The 18,490-nt window shown below is 38.3% G+C and overlaps 1 protein-coding gene across 1 annotated transcript; it reads left to right on the top strand.

The window, feature by feature from the left end:
* Positions 1 to 1,052: 1,052 nt before the first annotated feature.
* Positions 1,053 to 17,729, top strand: LOC115014118 (sodium- and chloride-dependent GABA transporter 1). The gene is made up of 13 exons (XM_029440774.1): positions 1,053 to 1,659; positions 3,426 to 3,560; positions 7,301 to 7,511; positions 8,305 to 8,437; positions 8,873 to 9,007; positions 9,543 to 9,646; positions 10,771 to 10,895; positions 12,288 to 12,400; positions 13,406 to 13,546; positions 13,748 to 13,847; positions 14,011 to 14,111; positions 14,202 to 14,369; positions 15,139 to 17,729. The coding sequence occupies exons 1-13, from the start codon at positions 1,440 to 1,442 to the stop codon at positions 15,250 to 15,252; spliced, it is 1,800 nt and encodes a 599-aa protein (XP_029296634.1). The 5' UTR covers positions 1,053 to 1,439; the 3' UTR covers positions 15,253 to 17,729.
* Positions 17,730 to 18,490: the final 761 nt, after the last annotated feature.

Below are 18,490 nucleotides of genomic sequence, written 5' to 3'. Positions count from 1 at the left end.
TGGCCTACTGAATAACGAAGCTTTAAGCAACAAGGCTTTTATTTTGAAAAGCCGCGTCCCTTAAACTCGCTAATTGAACAGTATCCGGATGGTAGAAGACATATGCAGTTATGTCACATTATATACCATGCGAGGTCGTTCTTGTAATAAACCAACGCTGTGAAGCCTGACACATCAAATAATATCAAGAAAATTCGCATTTTTTGAGATTGAAGTGTTTATTGCACCTTTTGACAAAATACAAAAAAAATATTGGGTAATCATATAGTATTTGATATGTCAGGCATTTATGGCAATTTATTAACCAAAACAATGTCTCTTTTAGAAAAATTAATCTTCTATTGCCACTAGTCTGGTTTCTAAACTACCCAATGGCACAGGGATTTTTGGACTGCCTTTTTTGAACGCTTTTTACCTAAGTAAAAATGTTATTCCTGACACATTTGAGATGGGGCCTGTCTCAGTAGAAAAAGTAATAATGCTATCCTCATTATGTAAAAACAAAGCAACTGGCCTGGATCTTATATTCCAGCCAGTGTCACCTGTGGGGTCATTGGAACTAGGGTATACGGCTGTTAACTGGGTCAAGACATATCTCACAGGGAGAACCCAGGTCTGTGATGTTGAAGGGACTGTATCAGAGCCAAGGGACATAACATGTGGTGTGCCTCAAGGCTCAACATTTGGCCCTCTTTTGTTTCTCATTTATGTAAATGACGTGTTGGCCGCACTAAAATATAAGCTTTTATTGTATGTGGATGTTTTACTGGTGGCTGGGAAAGATGTCCACTAGGTCATTCTTAGCAGAGAGTTAAGAAATGTAAATTATCATGAACAATAAGCTGTCACTGCACCTGGGCAAAACTGTCAATTCTGTTTGATACCAAACGAAAACTGCAAAACGCATCCAGAATGAACATGTTTGTTGTCTCCAGCAAAAACACGAAAACACGGGTCATTTGGAAGTTCACACTTGTGACTCATCTTTTCACATAACCTAAAGAATATCGAGGCATTCGGCAACAAGGCTTTTATTTTGAAAAGAGGCGTGCCTTAAAATCGCTAACTTGAGGATGGAAAAAGACATCTGCACTTATGTCACATAACACAAGACTGAGTTGAATGAGGAACAACGCGGTGGGCTTTACACGTGCATGTTGCCGGTCTTTGTGTTGTAGGCTACCCTTACTGACTAAATGGCTGATATTACAAGCTTTCATTGAACATCGCGAATCATTATTCATTAACCAGACACTCAGGGAGTTAATTGTCTGATCGTTAGGACTTTTCTTTTAAAACCTGGGGACCATTTACTCTGGGCTCATTGAACGGAATCAATACAATGTGTCACATTTTTACGGGATTTGTTTTTTTTCCGGATGTAGGATGATGTGATATGAAAAAACCATCACTGTTATTCTCATCGCTAATAAGCCACGATGGAGGTCGTTGCCGAACATTTAGAGAGACCCTCTGATGAGAAAGATTATGCTCTGAAACCCTTAGATTTCAAAGTAATCGCCGAGAAGAGTGTGGATGCACAGGCGCAGAGACCCACATGGAGTGGGCGGCTGGAGTTCATCCTGGCATCGGTGGGGTACGCGGTGGGACTGGGCAATGTCTGGAGGTTCCCCTACCTGTGTTACAGCAGCGGTGGAGGTAAGACTTTCCTAGGATGTAGCATATCCTTCCGAAAGATGGTCTGACACTTGACTGACGATTTTGGATTTATTGCAAATTCCAAAACCAACGTAAGAGCTGTGTACATAGACACATAACATCTAATGTGTGTTAGCCCCCAACACTATGTGTTAACTCCTGACATTACCATAGCCTACACATTACACACATGAAACTAAAGCTATAGCTAACTGACATAAACAGTTAAGAAAGTTATTGCAGTAAAAAAAAAGGGGGAGGGGGGGATGTTATAAAATGACAGACATTTATCCAATCACCTCAGGACTCAGATTTTTTGTAGTAGCACATTTCTGCCAATAGATAGTGTATAAACACGTGACAAAACTGTGTGACATACCAGGTATAAAGTGGACGCCACACACACACACGGGTGAATTGTGCTTTTTCTTCTGTTAAATCCTCAGGAGTTATGTTGCTAAACCACCTTACTGCGTTCAGTAGACAGTAATTCATCCCTCTTCTGTGGATCGTTGTTTGTGATGATTTTAGGAAATCTAAAGAACCGTTTCTCTGGGTCACGAGAAGCGTCATGACCACAATTATACACTGCGCACAAGGTTGGCATTTTCTTTGAATCTTAGACGTTTAAATACAAAGAAAATTACGAAGCGTTGCAGCAACTCACACGTGAACGGCCGCCGTCTTGGTTGTGTACATCATCCAACATGGCTGATTTACGGGTTGGGACGTAAGCGTGACGTCACATGCACACGATCTATACCTGACAGTCGCCTTCCCAATAAACATCTCCATAACAAATAATAACAAGACAAATTGAAATTAAATTAAGGGTTATAACAACAGTAAGACTGAGGAAAGATTCATTAGTGGTGCTGGATAGCAAGTCTATCACCAACACACTTTTCCTTTTTAAATTAAAATGGAATCACATGTGTCAATTAACTGTTTATTTTTCATACCCTTAAAGGAATTCATATTTAAAGTATTTAGTCATCCACGCATCCATCCATTCTGTTTAAACCATTCACGTTATTGAGGTTTTTAGTTTGTTGAACAATAGGAGGCAAGGTAACCCTGCACAGGTTGCACAGGTTGCCAAGTCTGTCTGCTAAGACACATTCACAGAGACATTCACACCTTCTGCTAATTTTACCAATGGAGTGAAATGGATCCACTATTAAAAACTGAATTAGCCACATTTTACGTTGAGGTAAAATGTTCTCTTCAGCTGATGGATAAAAATACCAAACACACACTGGCAGTCGGGATGTTAGAGATTTGGTAACTGTATGTTAATTAACAATCATTCTACAGTCACAATATAAAAGTAAATGTTGTCTCTCACATGGTGTCATGTAACAACATCATCTGTATTGCAACCTAGAATGACTCAGCACAATTCAGCTCATCATACAGTGTGGTTGTTATTAAACTTCAGCACTTGATAGCTTTTTCACAGAATTGATGTAAGCTTTGTGGTTTATTTCAAGGTGTGCGTGTAGACCAGTAAGCCTGCAGTTGTTAATAAAAATAAGTAATACATTAATGACAGTTATTATGATATGAGTATAGAGAATAGAATAGACCGTCTAAGGATGTGTTATATATAATACATCAATCTTTTGATCTAATTAGAAACCTTTTATACCGAACGCTTTATCACAGTGACACAGCAGCTACCACATCATATGTCTCGCAAGGCACCATCATACATACTTAACATAATCGGCCACCAACGTTCTCTTTCTGTTTATCTGATCCAGGTGCATTCCTGATCCCTTATCTCACCATGGTGCTCCTGTGTGGCATTCCTCTGCTCTACATGGAGTTTTCTATTGGGCAGTACACTCGTTTAGGGCCAGTGCATGCTCTCGCCAAAATCTGTCCCTTGCTCAAAGGTGAGTGACTCTCCAGGCCAAAGGCTTCTCTCATGTGAGGGGATGAACATCTGATGAATTTTTCTTCATTTTCACAATTTTGGGGACAGTCTTGCAAAGAGACTTGGCTATTGAAGTATATATACAAAACAATAGATAATTAAAACATTTTTTTACATGTTAGTCTTTATCCAGTGTTTCCAAGATAAACGTATCCTCTCTTACCTTTTTTAGAAAACCTCTCGTAAAATCAGGTTGTTCCTGCAATCCATACTATTCATAATTTCTTTGTATAGTTGTTTCCATTTTTTTTTTTTACTACAATCCATTGTTTAACAAATTACGGCCCATAAAAGTAAATGATTAACCGTCAATCCCAGAAATCCCAGTTGATCAATGCAGCATCTAAACAATGAACTCCACGTTTTTGTACTAGATTATTCCTGGAGAGGACAAGGCATCAAATTTATGAATGGTATAACAATGTGGTCTTATTAACTAATCCAGATCATTTCATGAGAGGCTGACACATTTCTATGTATTTAATATTTGAAACAAAAAGTGAAAATAAAAGAATTGACAACTTGGACAGAATAGGTACAAATGTTTGAGAAACAACATGTTAGGTGAAAATAGATTAGGAAACAAGAAATAAGCGCTGCAGTCAATAAGTGCAAACAACCATGAGGATACCAAATCAGAACAGTGGGAATCTTGCAAGTTCATTAGTTTCAAATAAGAAAAAACAATTTAGGTGCTACATCCAGAATTATTATTGGCAATGGTACAACCTAAACAGTTGGGTAAACATGTTATTGCATTCTCGGCTGGGTGTCGGTAGTTTGTTATTGACTAGCTATTTTAGGTCCGGATTGTGTTTCTCTTTCTTTGGATATCTCAGAAACAAAACCAGATTTCACTGAAAGAAAGTTATGTGTCAAATCACAGTGATTTTATTTATTTATTACTGTGAAACCAGGAATGTTTTAAAAATTATTTCTTATTTTTTTTTATGAACATTTTCAACTTAATTGAGTGAAAGTATCTGGCACATGACAAACTGATCTGTCTCTGTATTCAATGCAGCTCTGGATCGGCTAAATATTTTCTTTTAGCATTTTAAGTTATTAACATGATCAGTTTAGGGGACTGTGCTACATCAGAGTGCTTTTTTAAAAACTTTAAAAAATGAAATCTTCCCTTTACTGTCTGATTAATGGATTGTTTTCACATGTTGATGGATGGGAACTTGTCTAGCGAACATTTCAATCACTGCTGTAATCCCTGTCTTTTTTTACCTCTCTATCGTGAAATTCTAATTGTTCGTCCTCTGGAATTGAAGATTGAACATCAGTATGAAAGAACTAATATAATCACCTGAACCATGAACTGAATATCCTAAAATGTTCTTTATCTGAATGATAATTGACTCAAATATGGTTAACTGAATCAATTCTCCAAACAAATTATAAGAATCTGGCCAAATCATGTGGATCAATTTAATTGGTTGTTTGTTTTAAAAGCTTAAAATTATACAAGCCAGGAGGTATTTCCAAAATTGAAAATCAAACATTTGAATGAAGTGAAACGTGCGGACCTGGAGAGCACTGCCAGTCACCTGGCAGATCAAACAAGAGCCCAGCCATCAACAATCAATAATTCTGAAAATGCTATATGTCTTGTTCTAACTTAAGATTTTTCTCCGTAGTTTTTGTATCTCCTTAAAGACAGAGATTATCTACCCGATCAAAACGTTTGGGTCCTTCACTTGATTTATCGCTCATTTCTTCCTGGTTAATGCTCTGTCCTAAACAAGGGCCAAAAGTAGGTAGTTTCTTTCTGTATGTTCTTTTGAATGATTTCCATGTGCAACTCACTGTAATTAGCTGTGATGTACCTGTGATCCCTGATTTACATGCCCAAAAATAGTTAGCTCAAATGAACTGATATGCATGTGTCTATGTTACTGCAGTATGCTTAGTCACAGCATTAAAATGTATGATTGGTTATAATTTTTTGCCACTACTTTTGTCTCATTTGTCTCAGTGAGGGCATATAGTGGACAGGTAAGGCATGACAGGGCAATAAACTAGTAAAGAAGAGACAGAAGAGGATAGCTCTAACTGAATCCCTCCATCTTTTCACCTCTCCCTTGTTTTTGGGTCCAGCAAAATGTTATGTTTTGGAAGTTTGAATGACTTCACCATTTGGAGTGTGTCTGGTGTACCAGTGGAGCAGTCAGCCATGTAAGCTAGATGTTAGAGCGAATGAGGCAAACAGGCCATAACAAAATAAGGAGTGCTTAGCATGGACCGTACAAAGTGGTTCTAGCTGATCCTGGAGCTCAGAGAGGGTTTCTCTGGTTCTGTCATTATGATGACACAGAGTTGTTTTTCAGTCGCCTCTTCTTCTATTTTACCAGGTATTGACAGTGGATCCAGTGGAGCATGGCATTCCAGTCTACACCCAGGAGAATATTGTTTTTAGGAAGCAAAGTTTTTATATAATTAGTTAGAAAACTTTTATCTCTCATTCTCAAATGACAACGATAACAATGATGGCAATGATAACATGATGCAATAGAAAAATGAATAGTTTGACACTTTTCGAAGTGTAGATGAGAAGAGCAATGTCACTCTACCCCAGTATGGTAAATATGTAGATGGAACTAGCAGTCAGATAAGATAAACAAAAAGTCTGCAAGGGCAACAGCTAGTGTGGCTCCGTTCAAAAACATGAAGTGTAAGAATGACCATTAGCCGTTACAGGGTGTTATGTGTTATCTGTCTTGGCCAGGACCAGTTGCCTGGCAGACAGCTGATACTCAGAACTGATAGTTCAGTAATAGAGTAGAAATAGTCCGGCCACCTGTAAAAACGGCAAATTGTCCCTTTTACATTTCTCTTTGTGTATGGAAATAAGAAACGAGATCCCATATGTTGATTAGCGAGCTTTTAAGGTGCTGGTAGGCAGATTTTGTTATCTTTAGAAACGGGTGGAAAGGGCGAGCCTGGCTCTGTCCTGTCTGAGCTAAATAAACCTGCTGCTAGCGCTAGTTACATATTTACCATACAGGAGAGAGTGGTATCGATCTTTTCATTTAACTCTCAGCAAGTCAGTAAATAAGCATTTTTTGTAAAACTATTGCTAGAAAGTCTGATATCAGAAAATAAAACAGTTTTTGTTATGTTAGATAGTAGTCTTTAATTTCCAGTTTTCCAGAAGACATAGACATAAACTCTTTAGCTGAGTCATTGCTCTGAATTCTCTTAAGGGGGGGACAAAATGAAAAAAATAGCAACACACCTATGGTACACACAGACACACACCCCAAACTGAAATCGGCTCAGAACCACAAATGTTAAAAGACTAAATAATATAATCTGTTGGAGGGCGTTGATCTCACCTTTACCCATTTGATCAAGAGCCTGTTATATTCACAGGGCAAAATGACACCGTGGAATTTCTAATCCACGACTCTAGGAATGCCTTTTATTCGTGGCCGAGTTTGCTTGACTTCATCTTGGCCACAGATGACCAGAGATTAACGTGCGATAGCCTTATGGCTCTTCTCTGCCGTGTATCTTAATGTGAGCTGTAGACTTCATAACTTTAATCCTGGACCCAAATATGGAGTATGAAAGATATTGTTTTGAACAGTTTCAAGAAGTAAAGTGTACAACTTCTTCCCCACAGATGTCATAGTTTCTGCGGAGCCTTCTCTCACTTCGTGTCCTCCCTCTCTACGTGTCACTCTGCAGGTGTTGGCCTGGCCACTGTTGTTATCTCCTTCGTGTTCTCCACGTACTACAATGTGCTCATGAGCTGGGCACTGTTTTATTTCTTCAACTCGTTCCAAGCGACCCTCCCGTGGACTTCGTGCAACAACACCTGGAACGCCGTCGAAAACTGTTCCAGTGGTTTCCCCGGCAACACCAGCCTCCTGCAGTCTTCCAGCCAACAGTTCTTTGAGTACTGCATATACTCTTTTCTAGCATATATTTACATTATTTAGGGAAATACTCCAGCTGTTATTTACACTTACTGGAGGAGACAGCCATCAATAACATCTGTGTTTTTATTAAAGGCCCTGAAAACCTTATATTGATTGTTAATAATGAATACAACAGTAAGTGTTCAGGGAAACGCATCCATCTGCACAAAAACAAACACACAGCTGACCACAGAAGATTTGTTCTCAATTATGGATAAATAAAGTTAAAAGACAACAATACAGAGAAATATCTTTATTATACCAGAACAGAAAAAGTAAGTTGAGAAATAATAGAAATAAGTAAATAGGATAAAATAAAGCTACTCAGAGATTACTGAATTAGGTTTCTCAAAGAACTTCACTGTTCCTCGGGTAGTATGATGGATTTTCTCTAGATTCATATTGAAAACCTATATTCTTAATAATCCTCTTCTTACTATGGACTTACTATCCTTAAAGTTTTTGTTTTTTTTCACATGAGAGATATATGTTGTTTGTTTTTGTGTGTGTTCTTCTCACTGGTCAGAAGTGTGTGAGGCTAAGATAGAAAAATGTCACAGATGTTTGTTCACCAATCTGGATTGTAGGTTTGTTTGTCAACTCAATCTGACAAAACCTCAACCAAACAGTCCTGATGAAGCAGACTTTATTGTTAAACTCTTGAGAAATACTAAATATCTTTAAGTTTTCCTTAAGTTGACATTTTGAGGATACAATATTCTATTTGTATTTACACACTTTTTCTTTTCTCCCCCCCCCCCTCCCCCCCAGTCACAGACTTCTGCAGAAAACTAGTGGCATTGAAGACATTGGTGGCATTCGCTGGGAACTCTTTGGCTATCTCATTATTTCCTGGGTCATTGTGTATTTATGCATATTTAAAGGAGTCAGGTCCACTGGCAAGGTCAGAAATTGTGTTTATGCATGGTGGTGATTATGCCTAATGTTGTGTCGGTGTATGTATTTTTTAAATGGTTTGAAAACCTTCTGTCCTCTTGATGTTTTGACAAAGTTAATGTTTGTAATTCAGCAATGTTGAGGTATAGACACGGATGTTTATATGCAGGGTGTTCATTACAGGGATATAATTTATAGTCTATCGTCTGTAGGTCATTTTCTTGTTCTCACAATGACATCTAAAGCAATAAGTTACTCTGAAAAGTGTTTGCACCATTTCCTATGTTACGTGTCTGTTATTTTACAAGTTTTACAAGGATACTTTGTTGCACAGGTGTCACTGAAAACAATTGTTGCAACTGTTTTGTTTTGTTGCAACTGCACCTACACAACAAACCCACACATTGATCAATTTCTGCTTCGCCCTGTTTGTGTCACACAGGTTGTGTATTTCACCGCCGTATTTCCGTACTTCATTCTGTTTGCCCTGCTTATTAACAATGTGCAGCTTCCTGGAGCTAAGAATGGTATCCTCTACTTTGTGACACCTGTCTGGAGCAAACTGTTTCAAGTGAAGGTGAGACTCTGTTAATGAATGAGTGAAACATTAATTATTATATCATACAGTATCAAATGTATATGTCAGAGAGTCTTTTGCTTCAAGCTCAGCTAAAGCCAGAACTGACAGGGACTCAATGAACAGCTTATTACTCAGGAGATCTTACAAAAGTAAGATTTAGCTTCTGAGATTTTAGGGACAGCTGCCAGAATAATTTTTTTTTACACAAAGTTAAACTAGATACAGAGCAGAGCGTCAAATCTCTCCGAACAATCTGATAATAATACAAGAACAAGTAAACTGGATACTTACGGAGGTGAGAAAAGTCCAATTTAGGTTTGAATGTAAAATGACATAACACACCTATTTAAAGTGGGATTTCAGATTGCTCTCTAACATTATATATGCATTAATAAAAGTACAATAAAATGCATTTTTTTAAAGATGAAGTTCAAACTGATTCAGTAAAAAGGTCTCCAGGGCCTTTAGTATATTACATTTGATGAAACTACACTGAAGTTAATCCTCATGCTCTCCTTTATTTCCATCATAGGTTTGGGTAAATGCTGCTGCCCAGGTGTTTAACTCCATTGGAATAGCATTTGGCTCCATGATTTCAATGGCTAGTTACAACAAGTTCAACAACAACGTTCTCAGGTAAAGATGTAATGCTCTCTGTTTGGAGGAGCTGTACTGTGTCTTTGATTATGAATATCTCATCAATGTGCAGTTGTGTTGGTTTCATATCGGTTCCCTCAGTATACATATTAGAGCGCCTAACACAGAAAAACACAACTGAAAATGTAAATACAGTTACCCTTTTCCACAAATTACTCCAAGACCATCCACTATAAACGCCACCGTGTGCTGTGAGTTGAACAGCAGTGCTCTCAGTTGTTTGCGCTGTGAGAGCAGTTTCCATGCAGCCGTTTTGCTCACAGCAGCAGAGGAACAAAGGACAAATTGTTTATGAAAAAAAGCTCCATTTTTGGTCATTTCTTTCTACATTTGCCGTGGCTATACGCTTCAGCTGCTCTCTAGAAAGATTAGTCCCATCCTGCAGGGAAGTGAAATGAACCCTGTCTTCTAGACTCGGTACCACAGTGCAGACCAGGGAGAAATGGAGAAAGTTTGACAGGAAATTAAGAATTACTAGTTTCATTTAGAACAAGAAGGGTGTACTTTTACAGTATATGAGGGCCTAAGCTTCTCTGTGGGATGTAGAAAACATACCACAAACCCTAAATTGCCTATCTACCAGAGACGGTTTAATCGTTACAATCATTTCTGCCAAACTGAAAGCTTGTTTATCCGGTACAAAAACCTGATAATAATAATACATAATCTTGTACCTTTTGTTTCTTGGATACTGTAACTGCACTAACTGTGACGACTGGAGGAAGAACTGGCGAGGGGATTCAATTGCTTGACTCTTGATCAGAAAAGTTCTTAACTTCTTAACTTGTGTTGAAGACAAATGTAAGATCCATGTAAAACAAAGCAGAGAACAAAAAACACCAAATTAGACATTAGTAAAAAGGCTCTTGACACTGGGTACACAAACAAACTGGCACTGAGAAAGAGTAACACGCAGACTGAATACACTCGAGAGGGAAAGACAATGAGAGACAGGTGGAACTAATCAGGATAGACCGTGGCAGGAAGTAAAGTATTTGAAATGAGAATTGAATGATGAATGAATGAATGAAACAAAGATAAAACATGCCCTAAGGAGCAGTGCGAGACATCACGCTGACATTTGTTTTTTCTTTCTTTCCCAGGGATGCTTTAATTGTATCATTTACCAACTCATTCACTAGTATCCTGGCTGGCTTTGTAATCTTCTCAGCGATTGGCTACATGGCTCATATACATAACCTCCCAGTGGACAACATAGCTACAGATGGTAAGCATCAAGCCTGGAAAGATAAAATTATGTCAGGGTGTTGCAGAAATACAGGTGGACACACAAATACATCCCAGCCTCTGTTTTCTTTTCATTCTCCTGGGTAAACAAAAGATTTCAAGATGTAAGAGGATTTTAGGTTACCTGAATGAAAAAAACAAAAAGCACTTTAAACCACATACAAAAAAAAGTGGAGGGTGTCTTGGCTTCAGTAACCGAATGCTCAGATAGCATCGGAGCAGGAGCTTTGTCTGTTAAGCAATGCATTATTAAAAACAGAGGCAACTTGTGTTCAGCCCTTGGGTCAGATACGGGTCCTGTGAGGTGATCAAAACACTGTTTCCCTGTCCGCTCTAATTGCTCTGTCAAATTAAGACTACTTGATCTGAATGTCCCGAAAACATGTTTTGCTGATCATTGGTGGCACTTTCTTCAAAAGAGTAATGTTACATATGAGTGTGTAGACCAATCAATGTATTTTCTGTATTCCTCCTGCATGTTTTGAAAAGCAATACCTCTAAATCATCTCAGTGTTTGAGTTTCAGGACACGGAGTCACACTGCACATAGAGGATTACAACCTGCAATCACACTATCGCACTGTAACAATAACATTGCATTGTGTCTATCTGGTTATAAACGGAACAAATCAAACATTTTCTAAACTGTGTTTTAAGAGTGATGAAATTCTCTGGGTAGATTATTTACAAGGTAAAATTCACCTGTACTGAATCTTCCCCCGGTAGTGGTAACTCACGCCATTATTCATTCTTTATAACCATGGAGTGGAACAAAGTATTGTCCTTCAATGAAATAGTACCCCATGGTGCTCTTAACACCTCATGTCTGGCCCCAAGCCTAAAGGAACTAGACTTACAACATCCCAGTAAGCTTCTTCAACCAGGAACTGGAAAAAAGGAGAGGTTGTGAAGAGGTCATGATCATCACTTTGCAACATACATTGTTGTGTACAATCTTTAGTTCCACATATAGTGACCTCTAGTAGCATTTTGTTCCGTTTTTTCACCAAAACAATGCCTGAGTTTAAGCTAAACCGCAGCTGCAATTGAAAAAAAAAAATAAGACTTCATTGATCCGCAGAATAAACTGCAGCTTCTTTCGATGTTCAATAGCAGTTTCACTTTTTTTTTTAGGAATAATTTGACATTTTGAGAAACGTGCTTGCAAAATAAATATTTAGCTGAAGCCAGAAGCAGCTTAGCTGAGCATAAAACTGAGGGCTACAGATATCCTGGCTCTGTCCAAAGATAACTAAGACCGTCTGCCAGCACATCAAGTGTAATTCTTGCACATCTTGCAATTTGTGCATATTTGTTACATTTGCATCTTACAGTAGACCTACTAACAACACCTTTACTGTATCATGTTTCAGGTCCTGGTTTGGTGTTTGTTGTGTACCCTGAAGTCCTCTCCACTATGCCCATCTATCAGCTGTGGGCCCCTCTGTTCTTCTTCATGCTGCTGTGTCTGGGCCTAGACAGCCAGGTAAACATCTCTAACACACTCATGTAAACACAGTGACCTGACTTTAGTTTTTAAGGAGGAAGGCAACTCATGAAATGGAACAAAACATTTAATTACTCAACTAATGTAGTCAAAACAACTACAAAAGAGATTCAGGCTGAACATTTCTCTGTTTAGCCAACCATCTCCACCGTTTGACCATGGACATGGAAAAGATTACTCACTTACAATTTAGGATGTTTGTGTGGTCGAAATAATTGAAGTGCGGCTAAACGTATCAGACTCTTTTCTGTCGTGGTATTCAGCCGATACAAACTGGTGAGAAGTAAATCTATCTATCTAATCTATCTAATCTACTATACTGAAATAAAGATAGTTGGTTAAAGAAGTGAGCTCTTTATTCCTGCAGGAATGGAACAACAAAAGTGTCAAACGGTCTGTCGTGACGTTCAAACAGTCTACAATGAAGTTCAACAGTCTGTCCTGAAGTTCAAAGAACAGAATACAATTAGACTATATAAGTCACCAAGTGGGTGGCTATGTTTACAGACAATCGTCTGTGCACCAGCGCACATCTAGCTGATACAAGAGATACAAGAATGTCAAGGTGACATGACACTGGTCTCAATCTCTAAGTAGGACACATCTTAGATGAGCATATGAAAAATAAGACAGTATGAAAAAATGACCATTACATGTCCCAGTATTTCTTACTGGGACATTAAACTATTTTACTTCTTTTTAAGATCTGAAGAGCTAATGACTGATGTAGCCGATACGTTTATGTTGTATTTAAAATTGTCAGTCTACATATTGGTTCAAGTAAAGTTAAGTTACAGTATAATCTGCAATCTTTAGGTGATTAATATCACATTCATTTAGCTCTTTCCTAAAAGATGTTTGTCGTTAACAACTAACATGTTTTTACCCCTTTCACGCACATCTCTGTTGTGGTTAACCAGCTCTTTGCACAGCCTCATAATTTCACCCCAAACTAATCTTTTGGTGTTTTTCTGTGTGCCACAGTTTGCCACAGTTGAAGTGGCTATAACGTTCATTAAAGACGAGTTTGGCCCCCAAGTTCTGCGTTTCCTAAAGAGAGAAGAGCTGCTGACCCTGGCTGTGTGCATCGTTGGCTTTGCCCTGGGGATCCCTCATATAACCAAGGTACAGTATGAAATAGCAATACTCTGTTACTTCTCAGAGAAACACATCTGAGGATATTTGGTAGCCTACATGTGGTAACAGTTGTATCACCTGTGAAAGTTGTGTCTCTCTCTCTCTCTCTCTCTCTCTCTCTCTCTCTCTCTCTCTCTCTCTCTCTCTCTCTCTCTCTCTCTCTCTCTCTTTCTTCTCCTTCCTGCACAGGGAGGTGTCTATGTGTTTCAGCTGATGGACCACTACACGGCTGTGGTTTCCCTCGTCTTCCTGGCTTTCTTTGAAGTTGTCGCGGTCTGCTGGATCTTTGGTAAGATCCACACATGAGTTCAAACCCAGATCTCCCTTTTTATGGTTTTAGATTTCTAAGCCAACCACGATTTGCTGTGGCTGGTTAATTCTTAAACTGAATTGTAAAAATCTTTCATATCCGCATTAGAAGGAAGTTGTTTAATCAGCTCTTTGTCCATCAGGTGTCCCACGTATCTGCTTAATGATCAAGAGGATGCAGGGAAATACTCCAAACATCTACTTTCGTCTCTGTTGGTGGCTGCTATGTCCGCTACTGGTGCTGGTGAGTTTTAAAAAAGATTATCTGTAAAATAACATTAATAATTAATCAGTTATTTAGAATAGTTTTAAGACTATCCTTTTCCCTACATAGTGTATACTGATCTCCAGCATCGTCCAGTACACTCCTGCTCACTACGGGAAGTACTCCTACCCAGGGTGGGCTGAAGGTCTGGGCTGGGGCGTCTCTCTGTTATCCATTGTGTGGATCCCACTTGGAGCCATTCAAGAGATCTATAGCAACAAAGGCTCACTTCTTCAGGTAAGTGCAAGAGTCATTATTCAGACAAATGGATGAAGCATGTGTTTCGCTCTTCAGATGCTTCTCCGCCGTCCAAGGTTAAACAAGACTGAATGTTTGAAGCCTTGCTAGCGGCTCTGTAAGACACAGCAGTGCTTTGAGTTGAACCTTAACATCATGCTCACAAATACAATTCTAGCATACTGATGTTTCAGGTATAAAGTTTACCGTGTTAGCATGCAACATATGTTAACTCGCACAAAACACAATGTGTATATATAGCTGAGGATGATGTGATTTTTTTAATAGTTGTGAAGCTATTTGGTCTCAAACTAAAGTATGGAACAAAAATAAGAGTTTTGTCCCGGTGGTGGCGCTACAGGAAGTCATGGGATCATCAAAATTATAACAACTCATCCTGAGGGGGACATGAGTGTACCACGTCGGAGTTTTTTATCCAATAGTTGGCAAGACATTTCCCTTAAAAAATAAAATGTTAACCTCATGGTGGCACTTAAATAAAACATTTAAGTCAGTAGGCTTCATCCTCTGGGACAATCGATTCAGTAGATGATAAGATTTCTTTTTGTCTGGACCAAAAGACCAACATTGCCGTGCATACAATCACAACAGTGGCTAAAACCAGGAGATATTAGAGTGTTACGTGCAGAGCTGGGGCTATATCTAACACTTATTGAAATAAGTTGAAATGTTTTGTCCTCTTTCCCGTTTGTGCCTGAGGTGACCAGACAAGGTTTGTTTCTAAAATATTGCCTTCTCTAACCCTCAGAGAATTAAAACAGCTATGATTTCCAAAATAGACCTGGATGATGATGATCCCCTGCCGGAAAAACAAAACCATGACAACCCGGCTTCTGAAACCTTGTTTACTTCAGTGGCATGACCAGGAATACAGCTCAGGCCATGTCTGTGTGTTTATACATACCGAACCCTGTGTGGAATAAACCGTATTTACACTGTCATACACAAGTTTCATCATAAACTTATGATTTTATGCTATTTGTTTTACCAAAGGACAGTTACTTTACTGTATCCACTGCACATTTGTAGTACTTTAAAAGCTCAAGCTGCAGTTGACTTCAACAGCATGAAAACATCTTTTGTACCTTATACAAAGTGTATAATGCATGAGATCAGAGATTTTGGACCCCAATTAAAGGTTAATTTTATTTAGGTATGAGTGATTGTTGGTTGTTTAATCAGTAAACAATGACTTTTGTTTTAGCTTAGTACATTAGGCTGAATCCTTGATGAAGAGGCCTGTCCTGTTGGAAAGTCTCCTCCATGACACAACAGCAAAGGTTAAATAGATATATTTTACTGTTACCCTTTAACACTGTTTGGTAGATGTCTGTCTTGTGAAACAGAATCCATTTAAATTACAAACTTATGGTACAAAGGTACAAACTTAAAAATGTTTGACTTTACGATTGACGTTGAATGCCTGAATGGATCATTAGTTTTGACCTCTGAGTGGAGGAGCAGGTTCAGGCAGTCGGCACATGTTAGGATCCAGCCTCTGAACCAGGACACAGCTGGTATCCCTGCCTGAAAAGAAGGGAGATGCAGGGACACTTAGGTGTTTGTGTTGGAATTTTAGCATTTCAACTTTCCAGTGCCTATCCTTCACATAAAGTGGAAAACCTTGAACACGTATAAGCAGAGAAGTTTAAATAAAAACTAAAACAGAACCAGACAAATACCATTTATGTTCAAATGACAGACATACAAGCATTTTAATTGTACATTTCTCTGAAATGCACTATTGCATTGCACTATGCACTATTTAGAAGGGTTTTTTTCAATGCAATTTGCTGTACATTTTTTGAGGAATGAGTTAACATTATTTTTCAGCGATGCGTTTCGCATTATTTTTATTTAATCTTGGAGCAGGCAACTTGCAAGAGTTTCAGAGATTATCAATGGAGCCTTTGATCTGCTTTCATAAAGCTGAATTGGGCTAATGAGGGTAGATAATCTTGAGGATGACGACACTTATCTGGCAACTCTCCATTCAGAGTATCATATTGTATTGACCCAAAAACCTGCCGTTAGTCACTGACGGAGAAGGAAGCCAAAAAGTTCACATGGGTTGATATATAATTTATTTAACTCAAGCTTTGAGATTTCTTTTTAAATTATTGACCTCCTGTCTCAACGTCTAAGAGTTTAAAGTGAGATTGTACCAGATCTAAATTATGGAAAAAAAGGTTTAGTCCGTGTTGGAAGAGTACACTTTGGGTTAATATATGATGTAGATGAACTACCTCAACTGGAATTGACCAGAAGAGATTGTCCTAAATGTTGTGCCCTACATTGCGTTCTTGGCCTTTTTCGGTCTTACTAGGTAGCTTATCAAACATCTTCATTCAGGAGTGCCTTTTATCCAAAGTACTGAAAACATGCTCTACTATAAAATGCTCAAACCCCCCGAATATGACTTTAAAATGACGCAAGCAACAGTTTAATACATCTTTCTCAACAATGATGCATGCATTTTACACCCGGTAATGATTTAAAGGTGGAAATGCTGTCACTTCTGTTTTGTATTTGTTTTCTTACTTGTGCAAGAAACTAACATGTAAAGAATAAGTAATCTGAGGCTTCACAAGAGAAGCATCATGGAAGTTAATGTTAAGTGCCTTTCAAGAAAATGTTTTGTTTTTAAATGATTTATATTGAATTTGACAACCAAAAATGTAATTTAAGATACATGTTACATGTATAACTATATATATGAGTCACTGTTTACACTTTTTAGTAACTGGACTTTTATGAACTAAATACAGATTGTTTAGATCTTGTTTAGAAGTTGGGCAACCATGGTTCATGTGCTGACAATGTTGGTTTTCATGTCACCCGAACTGCTGATTTCACTGATGTTAGTTTCAGATGATCCTCTCAATCAGTGAGGTCAGCTGCTGCAGTTTGTGATTGCTGATTGAAAACTCTCTTTGCTCCATGAAACAAGCCTGCTCATCCCTTCTTTCAAATATTCTCTATGTTACACAAGCACATTTTAAACGAGTGACTCAGTGCTGTTATGTTAGTTGAAGCGTTTTCATGGTGATCTGTCTGCAGTGAAACCGTCAGTGTTCTCACACTCACACACTGTGACCGTGCTGATCAGACTTTATGCAAAACAACTATATGTTTGTAAATTGAGATGGATTTCTCATGTCTGTGTTTGTTAAACGGAAATCTGCAAATCTCGTTGCCAAAATGAATGTTTATTTCAGTTAATATGTTGAATTTTTCCTACTATTAAAAAAAACAATAATAAAAAAAAAAAAATGTTGCTGTTGATCGTGTTGATTTATGGTGTCTAAACATTTTGTTCAATAAAAAGCCTTCATTTTTGCCCTTGTCAGTTTACTCAGCAAATATTAGGGTGACCTGGATCACTACCTCAGAGAGTCACTGGGTGGCAGCATAGCAGCAACAAACGACATCAACGCTGCTTCATCTGTTGTACTTTTGTGCCACATACTGTATATCTGAAATCAATTAGTTTGGTGAAGAGCTTTCAATAGTTTGGTCACAAAATATTTCAGCATGGGGATAATTTAAGCAACACTCACACATGTTTAAAAGCATGTTGACAGCAACAAAAACACTTTCCAGACCTGCTCTATTGCTTTAGTCATACTGTTTTAACTCTGGTGGTTTGTTCTATTTTAATGAATACAACATTGAATACAACTTTTCAGAATGACAACGGTCCCCATAATGTTCTTCTTTATGCACATATTGGTCCCTCCATACATGTTATAGTAAAAAAACACTTTTTCTTATGTATGCTTTGCTGCAGTACTTTTTTATAATGTATTAGATGTTAATAAATCCTACTGGCAATTGTACAGTAAAACGTTTCTACGTACTAAAGGGGTTTATATTAAACTGGGTTGATGTCATTTGAACTGCCCACCAGCAGTATCAGTACATATATCTTCACTATCGATGGCCGCACTGGGATCTGAACCACATATACTGTCTCAGTGTGGTCAATGCACAGCTGCAAAGACGCTGAGTGTAAAAGAGAGCAGAGCCAGGACAAATGTGAATGCAGTGCTGTAAGAGCTTCGGAAGTTAATTAGACCCCTGGTCGTGGAGTGGTGCTG

This window comes from Cottoperca gobio, chromosome 9 (assembly GCF_900634415.1).
Source record: "Cottoperca gobio chromosome 9, fCotGob3.1, whole genome shotgun sequence".
NCBI lineage: Eukaryota > Metazoa > Chordata > Actinopteri > Perciformes > Bovichtidae > Cottoperca > Cottoperca gobio.
The sequence above is the reverse complement of the archived record's forward strand: the minus strand, read 5'-3'. Positions and strand labels throughout refer to the sequence as shown.